Source organism: Rattus rattus, chromosome 3 (assembly GCF_011064425.1).
Source record: "Rattus rattus isolate New Zealand chromosome 3, Rrattus_CSIRO_v1, whole genome shotgun sequence".
Taxonomy (NCBI): Eukaryota; Metazoa; Chordata; class Mammalia; order Rodentia; family Muridae; genus Rattus; species Rattus rattus.
This window is the reverse complement of record NC_046156.1, coordinates 40,716,215-40,737,690: the sequence shown is the minus strand read 5'-3', so window position 1 is coordinate 40,737,690 and position 21,476 is coordinate 40,716,215. Positions and strand designations below refer to the sequence as shown.

The 21,476-nt window shown below is 38.8% G+C and overlaps 1 protein-coding gene across 1 annotated transcript in view; it reads left to right on the top strand.

The window, feature by feature from the left end:
• Positions 1-21,476, top strand: part of Dpyd (dihydropyrimidine dehydrogenase) — an 813,096-nt gene that overhangs the window by 427,444 nt on the left and 364,176 nt on the right. The window contains exon 14 of the mRNA XM_032896921.1: positions 8,622-8,786. Coding sequence (XP_032752812.1) covers positions 8,622-8,786 — 165 coding nt within the window. The remainder of the gene's footprint in view (positions 1-8,621; positions 8,787-21,476) is intronic.

Sequence of the window (21,476 nt, the reverse complement as noted above, 5' to 3'; positions counted from 1 at the left end):
ACCACCAGCATGTCTCTCTCGGTCTATCTCATCTCTCTTATCTCTGTCCCTCTCATCTCTCTTATCACTGTCTCTCTGTCTCTCTCTCCTGCTAAATAGCATGTCTTTCATGTGCTGTTACCATGAGAGTTGGGCTTTTCCAAATTCTGACACACTCTATCAAATATTTCTCTAATTTGTCACTTTGTCTGCCCCTCAAATAGATGTCACTTTCAAACATGACTACTTCCTTCTACAAATTAACCTTACCTTCATTGTTTGGGATTAAAGGTGTGTTATAAGGGCATGTCTATAGTCCACTGGATTGTACTATAATCCAGGACATGTCTACATTGCAGCAGGATCTCACAGACCTAGATCTTTGGATATGATCCCTCACCTAAGCAGCCATGTTACTGGATTAAAATTCCTCTACATTCTCGTGTTCATTGGCCATCAGAACTCAGTCTAAAAACCAATAAGGATAGATAACACCTGCAGGAATGCAGAACCTCATAGCTTCTTTGTGTTCTAGGAACTTTGCTTCAGGTTTTTTTTTTTTCCTGATACCTCAGAACCTACCATATTTTGACACTTAAATTGTATGCTAAAAAAACAAACAAACAAAAAGCCAAACAAAACAAAACTAGTGTTTATATCTCATGGAAATTGTCTTGCTATCTTCTTCACCATGTTCCTGAAATGGTCCCATCTTGTCTGCTTCTTTTATGCAATTGCTTGACTAGTATCCATTTCATTTGTAGTGGCTTCTAGTATACAACCAGATGGTTTATATACATTTTATATAAAAAAATTGGAATATATTTTCCAATGAATGAAGATATGTTCTAATATTGAAAGTAATAATTATAAGAACTGACTCATTCTCACACCTTCACAACTGCTCTTCTGGACCATAAAAGATTTCTTCAAACTATACCACGTGATCATCTTTTAAGCAGGGCAACAGATATTTCTAACTTAATTATAGTTTGGCAGAGTGTCTCCAAAACCTCTTATCTGAACAGTGAACCCAATAATTTAATCAGTCTGCCTGTTGATTAATCACATTCTAATCCATCTGATATCAGGCCTGAAAAAAACTTCATCTGTTTCTTGTGAAACTTATCTCCACAGACGCACAGCTGCTCTGAGCCACTGGTATTAATAACTTGAATAGAAGACAAAACACAATGGAGTCTCCAAGTCTGCAGAAAAACTTTGCACTCATTAAAACAGTCATTAGGTACTCTCTATAACCTTACCCATCTCCATGTAATCTCCCAGTCTCATCGCCGATTCCTTCCCCAGTTGTTACCCTCACGTTAGTAAAAGTAACTCATACCTAAACTCTCTCTACTGTTTCTGAAACTGAAAACTTGACTGATTAATAAATATTAACCAAACTCTGAACCACAACTGTAGCTGTATTCCTTCCCTTATTAACCCACAACATCTGTAATATGAAAATAATTTCCCAGATCAAAAGATGAGGTCAAAAAGCAAGAGATCGCCATTTTTACTACATATTTAGTTTATATATATTTAGTGAAAAGATTAAAGACTACATGAGACTCTTACTCTTAGCATTTTTATAATGTAAGGTGCCCACTCTCTATTATAATTGAGAGTACATTTGTCCAGGAAATCATAAAGATCTGGTGGTTTGAAATACCAATATTTAATCAGTAATCGATGGCATCACTTTTTATTCATTACTGTCTCACTGAAACACTGTCAGCTTGTAAAGGTTTCCTTTTCACTCTGTTTTCCCTTCCTGCTACATCATTCACTATCTCTTACATATGGACCCTGTTCATCCAGCCCAGAAAAGCTTGAGACTAGGCATTCTGGGTCAACAACCTCTGCACACAACATATTCAAATCTCAAGTTCTCAGTTTAGTATGAAACCTGTAAGTACCTAAAGGGCTCTTAAAGTGTTAACTTTGCTAAGTATTTGCTACCAAAAATAGGAAATGGATGATCGCAGTGAGCTCAATATTATTAAGAATTTACATTTTCCTAGGTAGTCATTTTGTTTATTTTACAACTGTTTTCTGAATGACTTATATTCAACCCATGTCTATAGGACAGGTCTCTGTTGTGAATTTAGAGAGCCCTGGATGAGTAGTTTCCTCTAGCACTATTGACTCATTCCTCACTTTCTCCACATCCATTTCTCTGAGCAGCTCCATGAACACCAATTGAATCTGCTCTGCAGGAGAGGGTCAGCAAACAGAAGAATATTGAATTCAAGTTAACTCTTTCAGAGCTTACATGTTAAGGTTTGGAAAAAAGTTCCATGTTTAGGGGAAGGCGATCCCTGTAACCTGTAAATTCAGAACCATGTGATCTGTGGCAGAGTATGTCTTTTAGAGGAAGAAAAGAATTAGGAGAGTGAAGAGAAACTCGTTCAGGGGAGATGACAGACCTAAAGAAAGAAGAGATAGTAAGTGAGAAAGAAACAGAGACAGAGACAGGGAGAAGCGATATGCAAATTAAAGCAATTAGAAGACAGAAAATTTTCCTGAGGTACGATTGTTTCCTTTGATTACTTAACATACTCCTTTCTCCTAAAACAAATAGACCATATTTCATTTTCCCATAGTTAATATGTTCAAATCGATTTCTTTCCTCACACACACAAAAGCAACTTCTTGTCATTGTCACATACATTACATATTAGTGATCACTCCTATTATTATTCTCATTTCATATGTCCACCTGAGGGCTGGTCTTAGCTACGTTGCACAACAGCAGTGCAACTGAGGGAAAATGACGAACTTCTGTTTTTCATCCTTATCAACACGATGATGGAGCTGTGATGTTCAGTTCTGATGTATGTGCAAGATCTGCGCCATGCACACCTCTACTATTAATATTTTGAAGATGACAAATGCATCACGGCTTTGATAATTTATCTAACATTTCTAAAGTAACACTGCTATTTTATGTGTGTTTTCCGTGTAGATGATTTTTCCCGATGAACACTGTAAGTGTTCTTACTATTTCAGGTGTTTGAAGGCTGTGTTTATGCAAGACACTCAAATGGAAAAGATGATTTATTCAAAAGGAATTCTTATCCTACCTGTCTTGCCACCCAAACCCATCAGAACTCTTTCTGATAATTATGCTTAGAGGAAATCAAACATTGACATATTTATTCATAAAGTAAACAGTGGGAGAAAGTCCTTCTACAGACATGGAATTGTGCTTGACACTGGGTCAGTGCTTTTACCCACTTGCAGGTGGTGGCATGCTAAGCAGATTGGTGGAGTTTATGTAATAATGTATTTGCCATTAGACTAATTTACAATCCTTTTTCTTCTGTAATAGAAGACATGTGTTGTGTTACCTAAATACCTAGAGATTACACATATTAGAAAGTGCCTTTCCTGTAGTGCTTTTTATTTTTTAATTTTTCATTTATTAACTCTAATAGCTAAACTATTTTAACCAAAAAAAAAGTAAGTACTTAAATAAAGACATGTAAAGAAATTTTAATCCAGCAACATGGCTGCTCTGGCAAGGGATCACATCCAAAAACCTTCTAGGTTTATGTGATCTGACTGGAATGCAGCTATGCCCTGGATTGCAGTATGATCTGGCTGGAATACAGACACACCCTTAGTACACACCTTCAATCCTGAACAATAAAGGGAAAGTTAGTTTGTTATTTGAAAGTGATGTCTAATTGAGGGACAGAAAAGTGATGAATGAGAGAAACATTTGGCAGAATGAGTCAGAAATAGGATATACCCAACTCTCATGAGAACAGCACAGTGGGGAGAGAGAGAGGGTGTATGTATGTGTGTGTGTGTGTGTGTGTGTGTGTGTGTGTGTGTGTGTGTGGTAGTTTTATGTAGGCAATTCTACAGAAACAGGCTGCAAATGCAACAAGCTAGGTACAGTTGAAAACAGAATGAACCAGACAGAGAGTGAGTAGGAGCCGGAAGGTTAGAGCAAATTCTCAAAGTTAGTATGAGGCTAAGCAGAGCAGTTCAGTCAGAAGCTGATAGAAGCTAGACTGAATCAATGAACTTGGAGGATTTTGGGCCAGAGGATTTGAACCAGGCAGAGTTCAGAATGAACTAGAAGGGGTGCGCTTACTCAGGAGTAAGCCTCCAAGACAATAACAGGTGAATGAAAGGTACTTTTATAAAAACCCTCATTAGAATCTTGGAATGTAAAAGGAAAGAAAAAGTTGGTAATTGTTCCTTATACCCATAATCCCAACATTTGGAAGGGAGAGATAGCTGGACTAGTTCTAGGCCATCCTCAGCTATATAGCTGGCCTGTTCTTGAAAAAAAGAAAAAGATAGCTTATGTTTAAATAACATGTGTTCAGGGGACCTATCAGAATCTGTAGACCATTGTAACATCCATTACATTACTGTGTAGCTCAGGGAACAAATTTCTCTTCCTGCTGCTTTGCAAGTTGAGCATAATCTCACCTTCAGAAAGCTGTGCTAACTCTTCTCTCCCCAGTTTAGCTGTTTTCCTCCTCTGTGTACCCAGTGAGGCAATTTCTCTTCTGTAATTTCAATATACCATTCTTAAGGTTACGATTTTATCATATCAGTGTGCGTAATTGAAGAATACATTGAGTGGTTGTTGTCCTCCCATGAACGATCCTGTATGTTGTGTGTGTGTGTGTGTGTGTGTGTGTGTGTGTGTGTGTGTGTGTGTATGTGTGTGTGTTTGGGAGACTACTCTTTTCATTCAGCACCGTTTATAAAATCCAGTTATGGTGGCAGAAAGGACTGTAATTCATTCTGAACATTTTAGTTTATATTCTCATCCAATGTCATTGCACCCCAGTTCTCTGTCTAGTCCCTTCTGACTAAATTTTCTCTTTTACTCTTACATTGTTGTGATTATTCATCAAGGTAACCATGGAAACTTGTATATAATTGTTTCTTAGGGTTAGAAAGTCAAGTTAATGAACTTAAACAAATATAATCAGGATGTTGTGCATTCAAGTCTTACTAATGTTTAAAACCTACTCTTATCACCTCAATAGAAAGAGGGCAATGACACTTGGTTTTATAATGGTGGCTCCATTAGCACATAAAGCGTGGATGTCTCCTAATATTTCTTCCTCCATAAACATCTATTTTCTTAAAATCTGAACATTGTTGATGCATTGAAGATTGGGGCCATGGTAATTTATATTTCTTTCATAGAGAATGAACTTGTATCTAGTCTAACCGTTCCTGGCCATGATTATTCTATTAAGTCCCCTAAGCAATACCAATATAACTTAGCTATTAAACATTAAAGGAAATTATTCTCTTATGAAAGGAATTTCAAGTCGCAGTGTTCCCTGGTCCACAGCATTAGTAAGTTATTACCCTACTGTTGAAACCAAGGACAATTCATTGGATCCTTGTTATCATTCGTCTGTCACTTTCAAAGATCTAAAATGTTACAACCTATGGAAAAAGTTTTTGGCAAATTAATTGTAAGGACAACTCAATTTGAGGGGGGAAAAGCTAAGATAAAGTTTCTATTACCGGTCTATTACAGGGTGATTATTTTAATTTAGTCATCTTGTCAATTTTGTCAAAAATGGTTGAATTTGCAAATAAAATTTTACAAAAAGTTCTGCTAAGGTATTGAGTCACAGACAATTTAAAAATTCTACACAGTAACTATCTATAGTATTGGAAAGAATTTTTACCATTGTTTATATTAAGGAAGTTGAAGTTTCTACTATTTAAAGAAATATTTCCAACAGGTTCTGTCTTAGTCACTGTTCTGTTGTTATGAAAAAATACCCTGACCAAGTCAATTTATTTAAAAAAAGCATTTAATTGGGGGACTTGCTTATAGTTACAGAGGATGTGTCCATGAACAACATGGTGGACAGCATGGCAGCGGGCATGGCTCAGCAGGGAGGATGGGGAGTAGGAAAGGAGGAAGGGAAGGATGGATGGAGGGAAGAAAGGAGGGAAGGAAGGAGGGAAGGAAGGATGGAGAAAGAGGAGGGAGGGAAGGAAAGAGGGTGGAAGGGAGGGAAAGAGGAAGGGAGAGAGAGAGAGAGAGAGAGAGAGAGAGAGAGAGAGAGAGCGCCTGTGCCTTCTGTGGACTTTGAATACTTCAAAGGCCACTCCTAATGGCACACCTCTCTGAAAAGGCCATACCTTTCCATTCTTCCTAAACTGTTTCACCAACCAAGGAGCAAATATTAAAACGCATGGGCCTATGGAGGTCATTCCCATTCAAATTGCTACAGGGTCCTTTTGATTGTTTTAACAAAAGCCATATAAATGACTTATGGTAGCTTCTGAAATTATATCTCAGAGGTTGGTAAGAAACTTCTCTCTGTCTCTGTCTTTCTCCTTCTTTCTCTGTCTCTGTTGCTCTCTCTCTCTCTTTCTCTCTCTCTCTCTCTTTCTCTCTCTCTCCCTCTCTCCCTCTCTCCCTCTCTTCCCTTGTATTACTTTTTTTCTAGTAAATGAGACCATGGCATAGGTTGTTTTCTGAGAGACGCTGGATAGGTTTACAGGTGCTAATAGTATGAAATCTTAGTTCAAGAGCAGGGTTAAGATGTGTTTTTACTTCAAAGGAAGATGATAGTTTTGTTTCTAAGATTCCCCCAAAATTGATGGCTATAGCAGGTAAAAGGAAAAAGCCATATTTGAAATCATAAATCCTAGCTCATCTGTGCTAGCTCTGAAGAACAGTTCATTATTGTTTTAATATTTGAACTATCTCTATGCAAAACAAATATCACCTCTTCGTAGGCAATCTTCACAGCAACATTTCAATTATGCAGGACTTAATTCTTGACGCGTAGTAAATGAGAGACTCTAGCTAGACTCTAAAGTGACCCCTTTCCAATCTTTCTTGATTCCCTTTGATGAACTGAATACCCTCTGTCCACCTCCTTGGTCAAGTCCTCTGTAGAGGTACAGGTTGTTATCTGGGTTGGATTTATCCAAGAGAAAGCAATTAGAATACTGGGTGGAAGGACCTGAGGGATAAAAGAGTGTGAAATCTGCAAACTGGAACGGAGAAGAAAACCAGGGTCATTCAAAGGAAACATTTTCCAGAAATGCCTCTTCCAACACTGGCAGCACAATAGTGCCTACCTGGAGAGACACATGGAGCCACCCACAGGGATGCTGCATACACATTGAAGCATTTGCCAGAATGGAAATTTGACCTGTCTGCTAGAGCCTCCTGGAGTGATTCTATTTGTCATGTTAGCGTTTATGATTGTGTAACAGGGTTTTTCAACAGCAAATCAAAGCGAGGCTGGTGATATTGTGCACACACACAATAGAAGTGGAATGGCTTAATTAGTAAAAATTTAACTGGCATGATTCCTATAAGTTAAAATGTACATATTTAAGGAGGCTTTTTATAACATTTATACCATTTATTTTATAATATACTAATTCGGATGTAAAAGTGAATGTAAATTAACAGAAATTAACATGCAATGTGAAGAAAAGTCCTTTTATCCTCTGCAACTGTAGCATTTGGCACATTCAGGAATAAATAATCTTTTGTGGCAAGGGTATGCCTTATCAAACATATGCAGATCAGCACTAATTAATGCTAATTAAGGTTTCCTGTCTATCTAGTTGGAAAAACGTCCAAATGTTATGAAATCCAGTTAGTATGCCTATTACACTAATTGTTTTATATGGGGTGGTTCTTAATTAAAATATGTAAATTGACCTTAATTGCTATATACTAATGGGGGTTCATGTTATCTCACTAAAAGTGACAAGATGGTGAGGAGGGGTACTTAAAAGACTAATTCTGATAAATCCTTAACTAAATGACCTTTATTCAAAATTAATTTTAATTGGAAGTTGGCAAAAGAAACATTTTTTCCTTCTTTGTTTCATTTTAGTTTTAAGGAATGGAAGAATGTAATTCTTCTTTGCTATTACTCCTTTAGAAGCAGCCTGGGATTGGTAATTACACTTAACAAGCTAGTTAATTTTACTGTTTATATTTATCAGGAAGTTATTGATTACGTCATTTCAGTCTTGGAAAGGGGAACTGTTTTTGTATTAAATATAAGACCATATACTCACATTCAGACAAATATATATATACCCATATAGGAATATGAATCTTATGTAGGTATACATATATGCAGGTAATTGGACCCAGTTAATTCATTATAATATGTTTTCAAGTTTAATGAGCTAGTAATAGTAATATGTTTTTCTCACTTGATTTGCATTTAAATAACATTTTAAGAAAATTATACATTTTGTCTTTAAACATTAATTCTTACTGGAGTTAATGATTAAAGCTACTGAGATTACATAGACCTACATGGAATTTTAATGTTTTATTTCTTTATTTTTAAACTGCAAACAAACTAAAATATATACAGCCTAAATTAGCATGAAATTATTTAATTAAAAATTTTTTTCTTCTTGTACAATCTAGAACTGCAGTAAGTTAGCGAAAGCTAAGGAATATTTTATTCTGCCATTCCATTTGGAAATAACATAGACTGAACCGCAATTTAAAGTATGTTCAAACCTCATCTGGAAAAATGTGAGAAGAGACTTGGTAAAATATTGTCACATGGAAATGAATATATAATCAAGATCACAGGTTTTCTTTGCAGAGCAGAGACTCAATGTGTTTTTTCTTCTTTCATTAGGACATCGTGACAAACGTCTCACCCAGAATCATCCGGGGGACCACTTCTGGCCCCTTGTATGGCCCTGGACAAAGCTCCTTCCTCAACATTGAGCTCATCAGTGAGAAAACAGCTGCGTATTGGTGTCACAGTGTCACCGAACTAAAGGCTGACTTCCCGGACAACGTAAGTGTGATTTAACATCTAAAACAAGAGAACAGGCATGAGTTGCTGAATGTTTATTTAAACATCCAATTCGTAGGCTTATAAATATTAATGCGGATAATATATTTTATTAAAGAATCCGCCAGTTGCTTGGCTGATGCATAGAAAGATAAAGAAAGAAAGCTGGAGAACTCATAAAATCCCTCCCAATGTGAGGCTTTGTTATAAATGGGCACTGGGTGCATGGAGGAAGCCTCTACATAAGCAGACGCAGGAGGAATGAAATACCCATTTTATTGAGTTGGTTTTCATTGTATGTGGCTGGTATTTATGAAGGTGATGACCTTAGGGAGAAATTGCAGGCTGTAAATCATCTTATATAAAGCTAAGGCTGGAACAGAATATCTTATGTGGGTTATTTATATTTTTTTTTCAGTGGGAGATAATTTACCAAATAATTTTAACCCCCTTATACTAAATAAACTCACTATGTTTTATAGAAAGCTTAATTTTTTTTTAAGGAACCACACAGAATCCTTACAGTAAAATCAGAGTTACATGTAATAAAAAAGTATTTTTGCTTTAGTAGTACAGTTAAGGTTGTTCTTGGTACCATCCATTCTTTCTCCCACTCCCTGTTCCTATGCCTCCCCTTCTGTTTCTCTATTAATCTTTGAGATGTGGTGAACAGAGCCTGAAATATCCAGTGATGTGTATGTTTATGTTACAGAAAAGGTTTTCCTACAAGGACAAAGGGAGCACATGTCAATGCTATCATGATATGTATTTTTGAATATTTACATACTTTTGAATTTAATGGAATTCATGAATGGTTGCATGTAACCTGAAAAAACCAGTCTTCCAAAGGAAGCATCCTGCTGCTTAGTAGATCAAGAGGTATTCTTTTAGATAGCGTAAATGCTTCTGTATACTCTTGAACCAAATACAGTCAGGTAGAACAGGTATAATTTATCTTCTTCAAAACAGTCCTTCAGATGGGAAGGGAACTATGGAGACACATCAGAAAGCTTTAGCATCTTAGCATCTGCTCATTAGGACTTCTTCAGGTGGGGAGCCTGATGTCGCAATTATCTCTCCTGTGATCCAGTTAAGTCACTTCAACGATGATGCCAAGCATGTGTTTTCTAAAGGAGCCATATCTTTTAGGATGTTTCTCCTTAGATTACTGAGCACAAGAGACCCAACTGTAAAAATGAGAATATTAATCAGTGTACCAACTTGGTGTGGAGTACTGAATACTCTGCTAGGTACCAAACATTTCATTGTCCTCACGATGGGAGGTAGGTACTTAATGAATCACTTACTCTGTGCTGGACATTGTTTTAAAAGCTCTGTATATTTTTAAACTTGCCGGATCCTTCAACATCTTCATAAATAGATCCTGTTACATGCCCAAGTTTATGGTGGAGGAAACCCAGGTACACAGAGGTAAAGGATCTGGCTCATGATTGAATATATAATCTTTCCTTAAGTTGAAGCTGGAATTTAAATTTTGCTTTTATTAATCTATACCTCTGTGTACTACTGCCTTCGATGTACCTGCCTAGGTTGCTCTTTAGAATTCAGTATTTCTTTTTTAAAGTAACATATAAAACAATATAAAATAAATATGATTTTCCTACAAACTGTGTCAGTGTTGAATGAGAAACAAAGAGGCAAAAACCGATTTTCTTTGAAAAAGTCATGGCCAGCAGTGGCTTTCTTAAACTCACAGGATACTGTCCGCTTTTTTCTGAGGCAGAAATAAGTTGTTATAATAATAGGCCCCAAGAAATGACAATCAGAAGACAGGGACTCTGGGTTGAAACCCCTGGCTCTCTGATCCCTCATCCAGGCAGAAAGAAGAGGTACTTTAAATGTTAAATCACCCTGGCAACCAAGAACTTCTCTTATAATGCTTTTGTGTGTTTGAAAAATATAATACATGAGGTTTTTCCCCCCAATTCTTTCCCCATTTAGATTACACCCAATGGTCTTTTCTCTGTATTTTTATAACTCAATTCTACCATGTTTGTTCCCCACACCAAAGATAACGTTTTAAACACAATTAGAGTGGCATTCTCTTTGGAAACCATGGAAAGAGCGCGTGTGCACCCAGATATGGCCATGCTGAGAAGACCATCTCCCCCACTGCTTTAGAATCATTCTGACGCCAAATTCAATGAGCTGAGTGAAGGGAAGTGACCCTTCATTTTCCAACTTTAATTATCACTCTCGCTGGAGATTTCCCACATCATTCTCAAGTGCGTGGCTGCCACCTTTAATGACAGGGATTGGATAATTTAACCCACTGTGGCAGCTTCTAAGCAAGGGCTAAGTTTTCTGAGAAAAAAAAAATGTGCTACGGAGATGCAGGCAGCTAATATCCGTAGCTAGGGTTTGTTTCCAGATGGGAGAGACTGCAGCTGCATATGAGTCAGAGGAGACAGCTATAGAGCATGAATATAAAGGTAAGAAGGCTTTAGAAGGTGTTGTGAGGGATCCTGGAACTCACTCTGCAGAGCCCGCCGCCTTCAAGTTAGACTTGCTTGGCTCTCAAATTTTCCTTTATATTTATCTGTGAATTAAATTTGGCACAGGGATCATTGTAGTGACAAGTTATTACTTACAGAGTTTTTGTTCATGAGCTGAGATTTTGCAAAGCTTATTATGAAATATACTGTATAATTAGAGCTTACAGAAATCAGTTTAAAATGAATTTTTTTCACCAGCATTACAAAAGCCGAGAGATGGTATATTTTAGGCTTGATAAAAAAGTGTTTTTTTTTAAGATTAAAAAATAAACCAAAAATATATATGCCATGATTTAGCAAGAAAAGACTCTTTTTTTTAAAAAAAAAAATCATTTTGGGCAACTAGAAGTTAGGGGAAGGCTGACACAGTCAAGGACTGAACGTGCTGGTAAAGATAGACCAGACCAGGATGAGAGCTTTGGGGAGACATTAACAGAGGGACAGAGGGAAAGATTTTTTCTCTGCATTACTGCCACATCCTCATTGGTGATGAAACTATGTCTTAGCCAACTGCTCAGCCTGCAATTAAGTTCACAACACTCCAGAGAAGTGACTGAAAGTGCTCTGGTCAGTAGCCTCTGTATGCAGATTATTTTTTTTTATTTTATTTTATTTTTAACTTGAGTATTTCTTATTTACATTTCGAGTGTTATTCCCTTTCCCGGTTTCCAGGCAAACATCCCCCTAATCCCTCCCCCTCCCTTTCTTTATGGGTGATCCCCTCCCCATCCTCCCCCTATTGCCGCCCTCCCCACAACAATCACATTCAGTCTTAGCAGGACCCAGGGCTTCCCCTTCCACTGGAGCTCTTACTAGGCTATTCATTGCTACCTATGAGGTCAGAGTCCAGGGTCAGTCCATATATAGTCTTTCGGTAGTGGCTTAGTTCCTGGAAGCTCTGGTTGGTTGGCATTGTTGTTCATATGGGGTCTCGAGCCCCTTCAAGCTCTTTCAGTCCTTTCTTTTATTCCTTCAACGGGAGTCCAGTTCTCAGTTCAGTGGTTTGCTGCTGGCATTCTCCTCTGTATTTGCTGTATTCTGGCTGTGCATCTCAGGAGAGATCTACATCCGGTTCCTGTTAGCCTGCATTTCTTTGCTTCCTCCATCTTATCTAGTTTGGTGGCTGTATATGTATGGTCCACATTTGGGTCAGGCTCTGAATGGGAGTTCCTTCAGCCTTTGTTCTAAATTGTGCCTCCCTATTCCCTGCCAAGGGTATTCTTGTTCCCCTTTTAAAAAAGGAGTGAAGCATCCGCATTTTGGTCATCATTCTTGAGATTCATGTGTTCTGTTCATCTAGGGTAATTCGAGCATTTAGGCTAATATTCACTTATCAGGGAGTGCATACCATGTGTGTTTTTCTGTGATTAGATTACCTCACTCAGGATGATATTTTCCAGTTCTATCAATTTGCCTATGAATTTAATAACGTCATTGTTTTTGATAGCTGAGTAGTATTCCATTGTATAGATGTTCCACATTTTCTATATTCATTCCTCTGTTGAAGGGCATCTGGGTTCTTTCCAGCTTCTGGCTATTATAAATAACTCTGCTATGAACATAGTGGAGCATGTGCCTTTGTTATATGTTGGAGCATCTTTTGGGTATATGCCCAAGAGAAGTATAACTGGGTCCTCAGGTAGTTCAATGTCCAATTTTCTGAGGAACCGCCACACTGATTTCCAGAATGGTTGTACCAGTCTGCAATCCCACCAACAATGGAGGAGTGTTCCTCTTTCTCCACATCCTCACCAGCATCGGCAGTCTCTGGAGTTTTTGATCTTAGCCATTCTGACTGGTATGAGGTGGAATCTCAGGGTTGTTTTGATTTGCATTTCTTTTATGACTAAAGATGTTGAACATTTCTTTAGGTGCTTCTCAGCCATTCGGCATTCCTCAGCTGTGAATTCTTTGTTTAGCTCCATTTGTGAGCCCCATTTTTAATAGGGTTATTTGTCTCCCTGCAGCCTAACTTCATGAATTCTTTGTATATTTTGGATATTAGTCCTCTATCAGTTGTAGGATTGATAAAGTTCTTTTCCCAATCTGTTGGTTGCCATTTCGTCCTAACAATAGTGTCCTTTGCGTTACAGAAGCTTTGCAGTTTTATGAGATCCCATTTGTCTATTCTTGATTTTAGAGCGTAAGCCATTGGTGTTTTGTTCAGGAAATGTTCTCCAGTGCCCATGTGTCCGAGATTCTTCCCCACTTTTTCTTCTATTAGTTTGAGTGTATCTAGTTTGATGTGGAGGTCCTTGATCCACTTGGACTTAAGCTTTGTACAGAGTGATAAGAATGGATCGATCTGCATTCTTCTACATTGAACCAGCACCATTTGCTGACAATGCTATCTTTTTTTCCATTGGATGGTTTTGGCTCCTTTGTCAAAAATCAAGTAACATAGGTGTGCATTCATTTCTGAGTCTTCAATTCTACTCCACTGGTCTATCTCTCTGTCTCTGTACCAATACCATACATTTTTATCACTATTTCTCTGTAATACTGCTTGAGTTCAGGGATAGTGATTCCCCCTGAAATTCTTTTATTGTTAAGGATAGTTTTAGCTGTCCTGGGTTTTTTGTTATTCGAGATGAATTTGCAAATTGTTCTGTCTAACTCTCTGAAGAATTGGATTGGAATTTTGATGGGAATTGCATTGAATCTGTATATTGCTTTTGGCAAAATGGCCATTTTTACTATATTAATCCTGTCAATCCTTGAGCATGGGAGATCTTTCCATCTTCTGAGTTCTTCAATTTCTTTCTTCAGAGGCTTGAAGTTCTTATCATACAGATATTTCACTTGCTTGGTTAAAGTCACACTGAGGTATTTTATATTATTTGGGACTATTATGAAGTGTGTTGTTTCCCTAATTTCTTTCTCAGCTTGTTTCTCTTTTGTGTAGAGGATGGCTACTGATTTATTTGAGTTAATTTTATACCCAACTACTTTGCTGAAATTGTTTATCAGCTTTAGTAGTTCTCTGGTGGAACTTTTGGGATCACTTAAATATACTATCATATCATCTGCAAATACTGATATTTTGACTTCTTCCTTTCCAGTCTGTATCCCTTTGATCTCCTTTTGTTGTCTGTTTGCTCTGGCTAGGACTTTGAGTATTATATTGAATAGGTAGGGAGATAGTGGGCAGCCTTGTCGAGTCCCTGATTTTAGTGGGATTGCTTCAAGTTTCTCTCCATTTAGTTTAATGTTAGCAACTGGTTTGCTGTATATGGCTTTTACTATGTTTAGGTATGGGCCTTGAATTCCTGTTCTTTCCAGGACTTTTACCATGAAGGGGTGTTGAATTTTGTCAAATGCTTTCTCAGCATCTAATGAAATGATCATGTTGTTTTTATCTTTCAGTTTGTTTATGTAGTAGATTATGTTGAGGTATTTCCGTATATTGAACCATCCCTACATCTCTGGGATGAAGCCTACTTGAACATGGTGGATGATTGTTTTGATGTGTTCTTGGATTCGGTTTGCCAGGATTTTATTAAGTATTTTTGTGTCGATATTCATATGGCAAATTGGTCTGAAGTTTGCTTTCTTTGTTGGGTGTTTGTGTGTTTTAGGAATAAGAGCAATTGTGGCTTCATAGAAGGAATTCGGTAGTGCTCCATCTGTTTCAATTTCGTGGAATAGTTTGGATAATATTGGTATGAGGTCTTCTATGAAGGTTTGATAGAATTCTGCACTGAACCTGTCTGGACCTGGGCTCTTTTTGGTTGGGAGACCTTTAATGACTGCTTCTATTTCTTTAGGGGTTATGGGGTTTTTTAACTGGTTTATTTGTTCCTGATTTAAGTTTGGTACCTGGTATCTGTCTAGGAAATTGTCCATTTCCTCCAGATTTTCGTTTTGTTGAATATAGGCTTTTATAGTAAGATCTGATGATTTTTTGAATTTCCTCTGAATCTGTAGTTATGTCTCCCTTTTCATTTCTGATTTTGTTAATTTGGACACACTCTCTGTGTCCTCTCGTTAGTCTGGCTAAGGGTTTATCTATCTTGTTGATTTTCTCAAAGAACCAGCTTTGGTTCTGTCAACTTTTTGTATAGTACTTTTGTTACTACTTGGTTGATTTCAGCTCTGAGTTTGATTATTTCCTGCCTTCTACTCCTCCTGGGTGTGTTTGTTTCTTTTTGTTCTAGAGCTTTTAGGTGTGCTGTCAAGCTGTTGATATATGCTCTCTCCTGTTTTTTTGGGTTTTTTTTTGTTTTTTTTTTTGTTTTTTTTCTGCAGTCACCAGAGCTATGAGTTTTCCTCTTAGCACAGCTTTCATTGTGTCCCATAAGTTTGGGTATGTTGTACCTTCATTTTCATTAAAGTCTAAGAAGTCTTTAATTTCTTCTTTATTTCTTCCTTGACCAGGTTATCATGGAGTAGAGCATTGTTCAACTTCCATGTTTATGTGGGTGTTCTTCCCTTATTTTTATTGAAGAACAGCTTTAGCCCATGGTGGTCAGATTGGATAAATGGGATTATTTCTATCTTTCTGAATCTGTTGAGGCCTGTTTTGTGCCCGATTATATGGCCAATTTTGGAGAAAGTACCATGTGGTGGTGAGAAGAAGGTATATCCTTTTGTTTTAGGATAGAATGTTCTGTAAATATCTGTTAAGTCCATTTGGTTCATAACTTCTCTTAGTCTGTCTATGTCTCTGTTTAATTTCTGTTTCCATGATCTGTCCATTGTTGAGAGTGGGGTGTTGAAATCTCCTACTATTATTGTGTGAGGTGAAATGTGTGCTTTGAGCTTTAGTAAGTTTTCTTTTATGTATGTAGGTGCCCTTGTATTTGGAGCATAAATATTTAGGAGTGAGAATTCATCTTGTTGGATTTTTCCTTTGATGAATATGAATTGTCTTTCCTTATCTTTTTTGATGACTTTTTATTGAAAATCGATTTTATTTGATATTAGAATGGCTACTCCAGCTTGCATCTTCCAACCATTTGCTTGGAAAGCTGTTTTTGAGTCTTTTACTCTGAGGTAGTGTCTGTCTTTGTCTCTGAGGTGTGCTTCTCATAGGCAGCAAAATGCTGGGTCCTCACAATGTATCCAGTTTCTTAATCTGTGTCTTTTTATTGGGGAATTGAGTCCATTGATCTTGAGAGATATTAAGGAATAGTGATTGTTATTTCCTGTTATCTTCGTATTTGGAGGTGAGATTATGTTTGTGTGCTTGTATTCTCTTTGTTTTGTTGCAAAATGGTTAGTTTCTTTCTTTTTCTAGGGTGTAGCTTGTCTGCTTGTGCTGGGCTTTACCATTTATTGTCCTTGTAGGGCTGAATTTGTAGAAAGATATTGTGTAAATTTGGTTTTGTCATGGAATATCTTGGTTTCTCCATCTATGTTAATTGGGGGCTTTGCTGGATACAGTAACCTGGGCTGGCATTTGTGATCTCTTAGGGTCTGTATGACATCTGTCCAGGATCTTCTGGCTTTCATAGTCTCTGGTGAGAAGTCTGCTAGGTTTGCCTTTATATATTACTTGACCTTTTTCTCTTACTGCTTTTAATATTCTTTCTTTGTTTTGTGCATTTGGTGTTTTGACTATTATGTGATGGGAGGAGTTTCTTTTCTAGTCCAATCTATTTGACTTCTTGTATGTTTATGGGTATCTCTTTCTTTAGGTTAGAGAAGATTTCTTCTTTGATTTTGTTGAAGATATTTACTGGTCCTTTGATCTGGGAGTCTTCACTCCCTTCTATACCTATTATCCTTAGGTTTGATCTTCTCTTTGTGTCCTGGATTTCCTGTATGTTTTGGGCCAGTAGCTTTTTCCATTTTCCATTATCTTTGACAGTTGTATTGATGATTTTTATGGAATCTTCTGCTCCTGAGATTCTCTCTTTTATCTCTTGTATTCTGTTGGTGATGATTGTATCTATGGCTCCTTGTCTCTTCCTTTGGTTTTCTGTATCCATGATTGTCTCCCTTTGTGCTTTCGTTATTGTTTCTATTTCCATTTTCAATTCCTTCACCTGTTTGCTTCTGTTTTCCTGTAATTTTTTTCAGGGATATTTTGTGTTTCCTCTCTAAGGGCTTCTACTTTTTTACTTGTGTTTTCCTGCATTTCTCTAAGGGAGTTCTTTATGTCTTTCTTAAAATCCTCCATCATCATGATCAAATGTGACTTTAACTCTAGCTCTTGCTTTTCTGGTGTGTTTGGATATTCAGTGTTTGCTTTGGTGGGAGAATTGGGCTCTGATGATGCCATGTTGTCTTGGTTTCTGTTACTTGGGTTCCTGTGCTTGCCTCTCTCCATTAGGTTGTCTTTGGTATTACCTTGTTCTACTATTTCTGACAGTGGCTTGACTGTTCTATAGGCCTGTGTGTCAGGAGTGCTGTAGACCTGTTTTCCTGGGGTTTTTTTGTTTGTTTGTTTGTTTGTTTTTTGCCAGTTATGGGAACAGAGTATTCTGCTTTAAGGCATGTAGTCGTTCCTGTCCACTGGCTTTCAGCTGTTACTGAGTCTACCTGGCAGGTCACTTGGAGCAGAAAAGTTGGTCTTACCTCTGATTTATGCCTGAATTCACTCCTTAGGGCTGGGTTTCAGCTCTCTGTGAGGGCAGCAACCATAAAGGCCTGCCCCTACTTCTGGGTCCCTGTGTGCAGGGAACCCTGATGGCGCTAGGTGTTTTCCTCTAGAGTCATAAATGTGGGCAGGGAGTAGTCTCCTCTGATTTCCTAGGGTTGTCTGCCCCTCTGAAGGTCCAGCTCTCCCTTTCACAGGATTTCGGTGCAGGAAGCTGTTTTACCAGGTCTGTTCAGATCCAGGTGCAGTCTGGACCACAGTGCTCCTGCAGCTTCACTGCTCCTATCTCCATGTTCCCAGAGGCCCTACACAGTTTTCTCTTGGGCCATGGATGTGGGCAAAGGTGGGCAGAAGTGGAAGTCTCTCCTGCCCTTCAGTCTCAGGAGTGCCCACACGTCTGGCCACTCAGCTCTCTCTCCCACGGGCTTTGGGAGCAGGGAGCTGTGGGAATTATCTTGTTTTTAATCCCTGCTCAAAGCACTTGAGTATCCCAGTTCTTTTGCTCTACAGTTCATCTGCTCCTAAAGAAAATGATGTCAACCACTCTCTTGGACCTAGGTTTCAGCAGTTACCAGACCTTATATTAAATTCTCTATCCAGAAAGCTGAAGGCTGGCAGATAGAAGCAGAGTACACATACCATTTGAACACACAGAATGTCCTTTGTGTCTTCTATAGGTGCTTCACTAGGGTCTCCTTGCAGGCTCTGTAAGGGCTGATGCAGCACAAGCAGGCCTCATTATTTTAAAAATTTATTTACAATTTACTTATGGTTACTGGAGGGCGAGAGTGGGCTTTTGTTACCCAGTCAAGTTGTTTAGAAAAAATGAAATCTAACAATAGAGGAAACCATATATCTCCTGTGTGGTCAGCAATGACTTTAAAATTTGGCAAGTTTGGTGTCTCATTGCAGATACCATTTTGATGTTCTCCTCACAACCAGAGGGGAATAGTCACAAGCAGAAATTCAAGAGTCCCTTGATTTGATTCTGCCTTCACTCCCTCTGGAGTTTTCTGAGCTTGTCAAGTGTCTGTTTCTACCCATTTCTACAAGCTGATTAAAAAGTAATAAATTAAGAAACTACTGGAGCAGCTGCTGCAGGGAAGGCCGGCATGCCCCTTGGAAATGGTTCCCTCCTTCACGCCACAGTGATTCCTTAATACTGGGTATAAATTCCTGAGGATATGGTTATTTCACAGTCTCCCTCCTTTACCTAACTTCTGGATAAATCTTACCTCTGATGAACTATTAGTGATATCTCATTGGATTTGTAAACAATTTGTTTATAAAATTGAGATGAATTGTAATAGTACTGGGAATGCTGAAAGTGAATGGGAGTACAATAGCCCATGTCCTGCCATTCCCACAAAATTCTTTTCTGACTTTCTTAGAGTTGATAAAGGTCATGTTTACGAAGCCATATTGTTGACATTTCATAGGTACAATATCTGTCAAATGTCTAGAATATGCTACTTAGCAGCAGATATATCCTCTGCCTCTTAAAATCCTTCTGCCCTATCTTCGAATCTGTTCTCTGATGTTTATATGTAGGTCTCAAGTTAGATATATTCTAATGAAACTAGGAACCTCATTTCTCTTCATTTTAACCATTTATGGATCTCAGTAGTGGTAGTGGTCTCTGTTGCTGCAAAGAGCAATTTCTTGGATGAGGAGGTGAGAGTTGCACTCATCTGTGGGAATAATGATAAATAGAATAGAGTTGAGAAATATTGTTGGCTTATGAAAAATAGCATATTGCTCATTGACATAATGGTTTAGGAAAATGACAATATTTGTTCTCCTGTAGAACTATGACCCTTCCAGCGATGGGTACTTGACTAGGTTATGGTGCCAAGCATGAGTTCCAGCTATTGGGGGGCTTTCAGCCTAATAAGACAACTGTTGGTTGTAGCTGAATCAAATCGCCCCATTGTGAATACCTTGCCAGGCAGAACAGTTGTTGTGTGGTTCATGAGCTTTGACTTATGAGTGTGGGAACTGTGCAAATGGATTGAAGTGAGGGGTAGGGTGTACAAATATTTTTCTTGAGATGAATGTCTCCAGACTCTCAGAGAAGTTTTGGCTACATCCTAGTAGAGTATTGAAAACTTGACTTACTCTCCCAACAGAAATTACAAAAATCAAATGTAATAAGGGGTTAAGACCCAGAACATTAGACAGTACTCACCTAAATAGGAAAAAAACAAAATTCTACCCTTCCACTGAGAGTTTCTTGGAATGAACTGAGTCAGATCTGAGGGATCTGAGAGATAGAATTCACAAGATAGAGAACAAGACAGGAGACACATGGAGAACAGAGAAGAGGTCAAAAACCCACCTGGAAGTTCCCCACCCCCACCCATGTAATACACATGGTGTGAAGCAGAATATAAACTCGTTTGTTCACAGGATCAACAAGTCCATAGAGAGGAATGGCCTGAGTGAAGTAGAGGACGAGGGATTGGAATGTGTGTGTGTGTGTGTGTGTGTGTGTGTGTGTGTGTGTGTGTGTTCTTTTGTTGTTTTCCATAGATCAGGAATAGCAACAAATTGGGAAGCCTCATCAATGAAAACCACTATAAAAGAATGCAGGGAAGGGTCCCAATTCTCCCACAGTTATTTGCCAAGGCTAAAATTAGCAACTTAAAGCAAAACATGAAAATATTTTGAGGGATACAGAAATATCTAGTCTAACAAAGAAAAAAATTAAAAGTGACTTACAGCCAATAAAATTCACTTGCTGTATAAGAAATAAGAAAATATAACTAAAAATTAAAAGAGGGATAAACAGTTCTCTGCACCCAAATCCCGTGGGAGGGAGAGCTAAACCTTCAGAGAGGCTTACACGCCTGGGAAACCAGAAGAGACTGCTCTCTGCACACACATCTCAGACGCCAGAGGAAAACACCGGAGGCCATCTGGAACCCTGGTGCATGGAGGCTCCCTGAAGGGGCGGCAGAGATCTTCCTGGTTGCTGCCACCATGGAGAGCCCGTGGGTAGCACCCTGCGAGCGAACCTGAGCCTCGGGTCCACAGGTAAGACCAACTTTTCTGCTGCAAGAAAGTGCCCTGGTGATCTCGGGACACTTGAGGCAGAATTCCTCTAGGACCGAGCACGTCCTGTGTTTACCGGAAGTCCCACACCTGCGGATCCCGGCCTGCAGTAGCTCTCTGCTCCCAGAACCCGTGGGAGAGAGACCTCACCGCCTGGTCAGGTGGGCACGCCTGAGGCTGCAGAGTGGAAGAGACCACCAACACTGCCCACCCCTGCCCACATCCCTGGCCCAAGAGGAAACTGTATAAGGCCTCTGGGTGCCCGTGGGGGAGGGCCCAGAAGCGGCAGGACCCCTGCCTGAGACACCGCCAGAACCTGAAGGAAACAGACTGGATAAACAGTTCTCTGCACCCAAATCCCGTGGGAGGGAGAGCTAAACCTTCAGAGAGGCAGACACGCCTGGGAAACCAGAAGAGACTGCTCTCTGCACACACATATCGGACGCCAGAGGAAAACACCGGAGGCCATCTGGAACCCTGGTGCACGGAGGCTCCCAGAAGGAACCTGACCTTCCTGGTACACTCAAGGCACAGGCCCACAGGAACAGCTGAAAACCTGTAGAGGGGAAAAACTACACG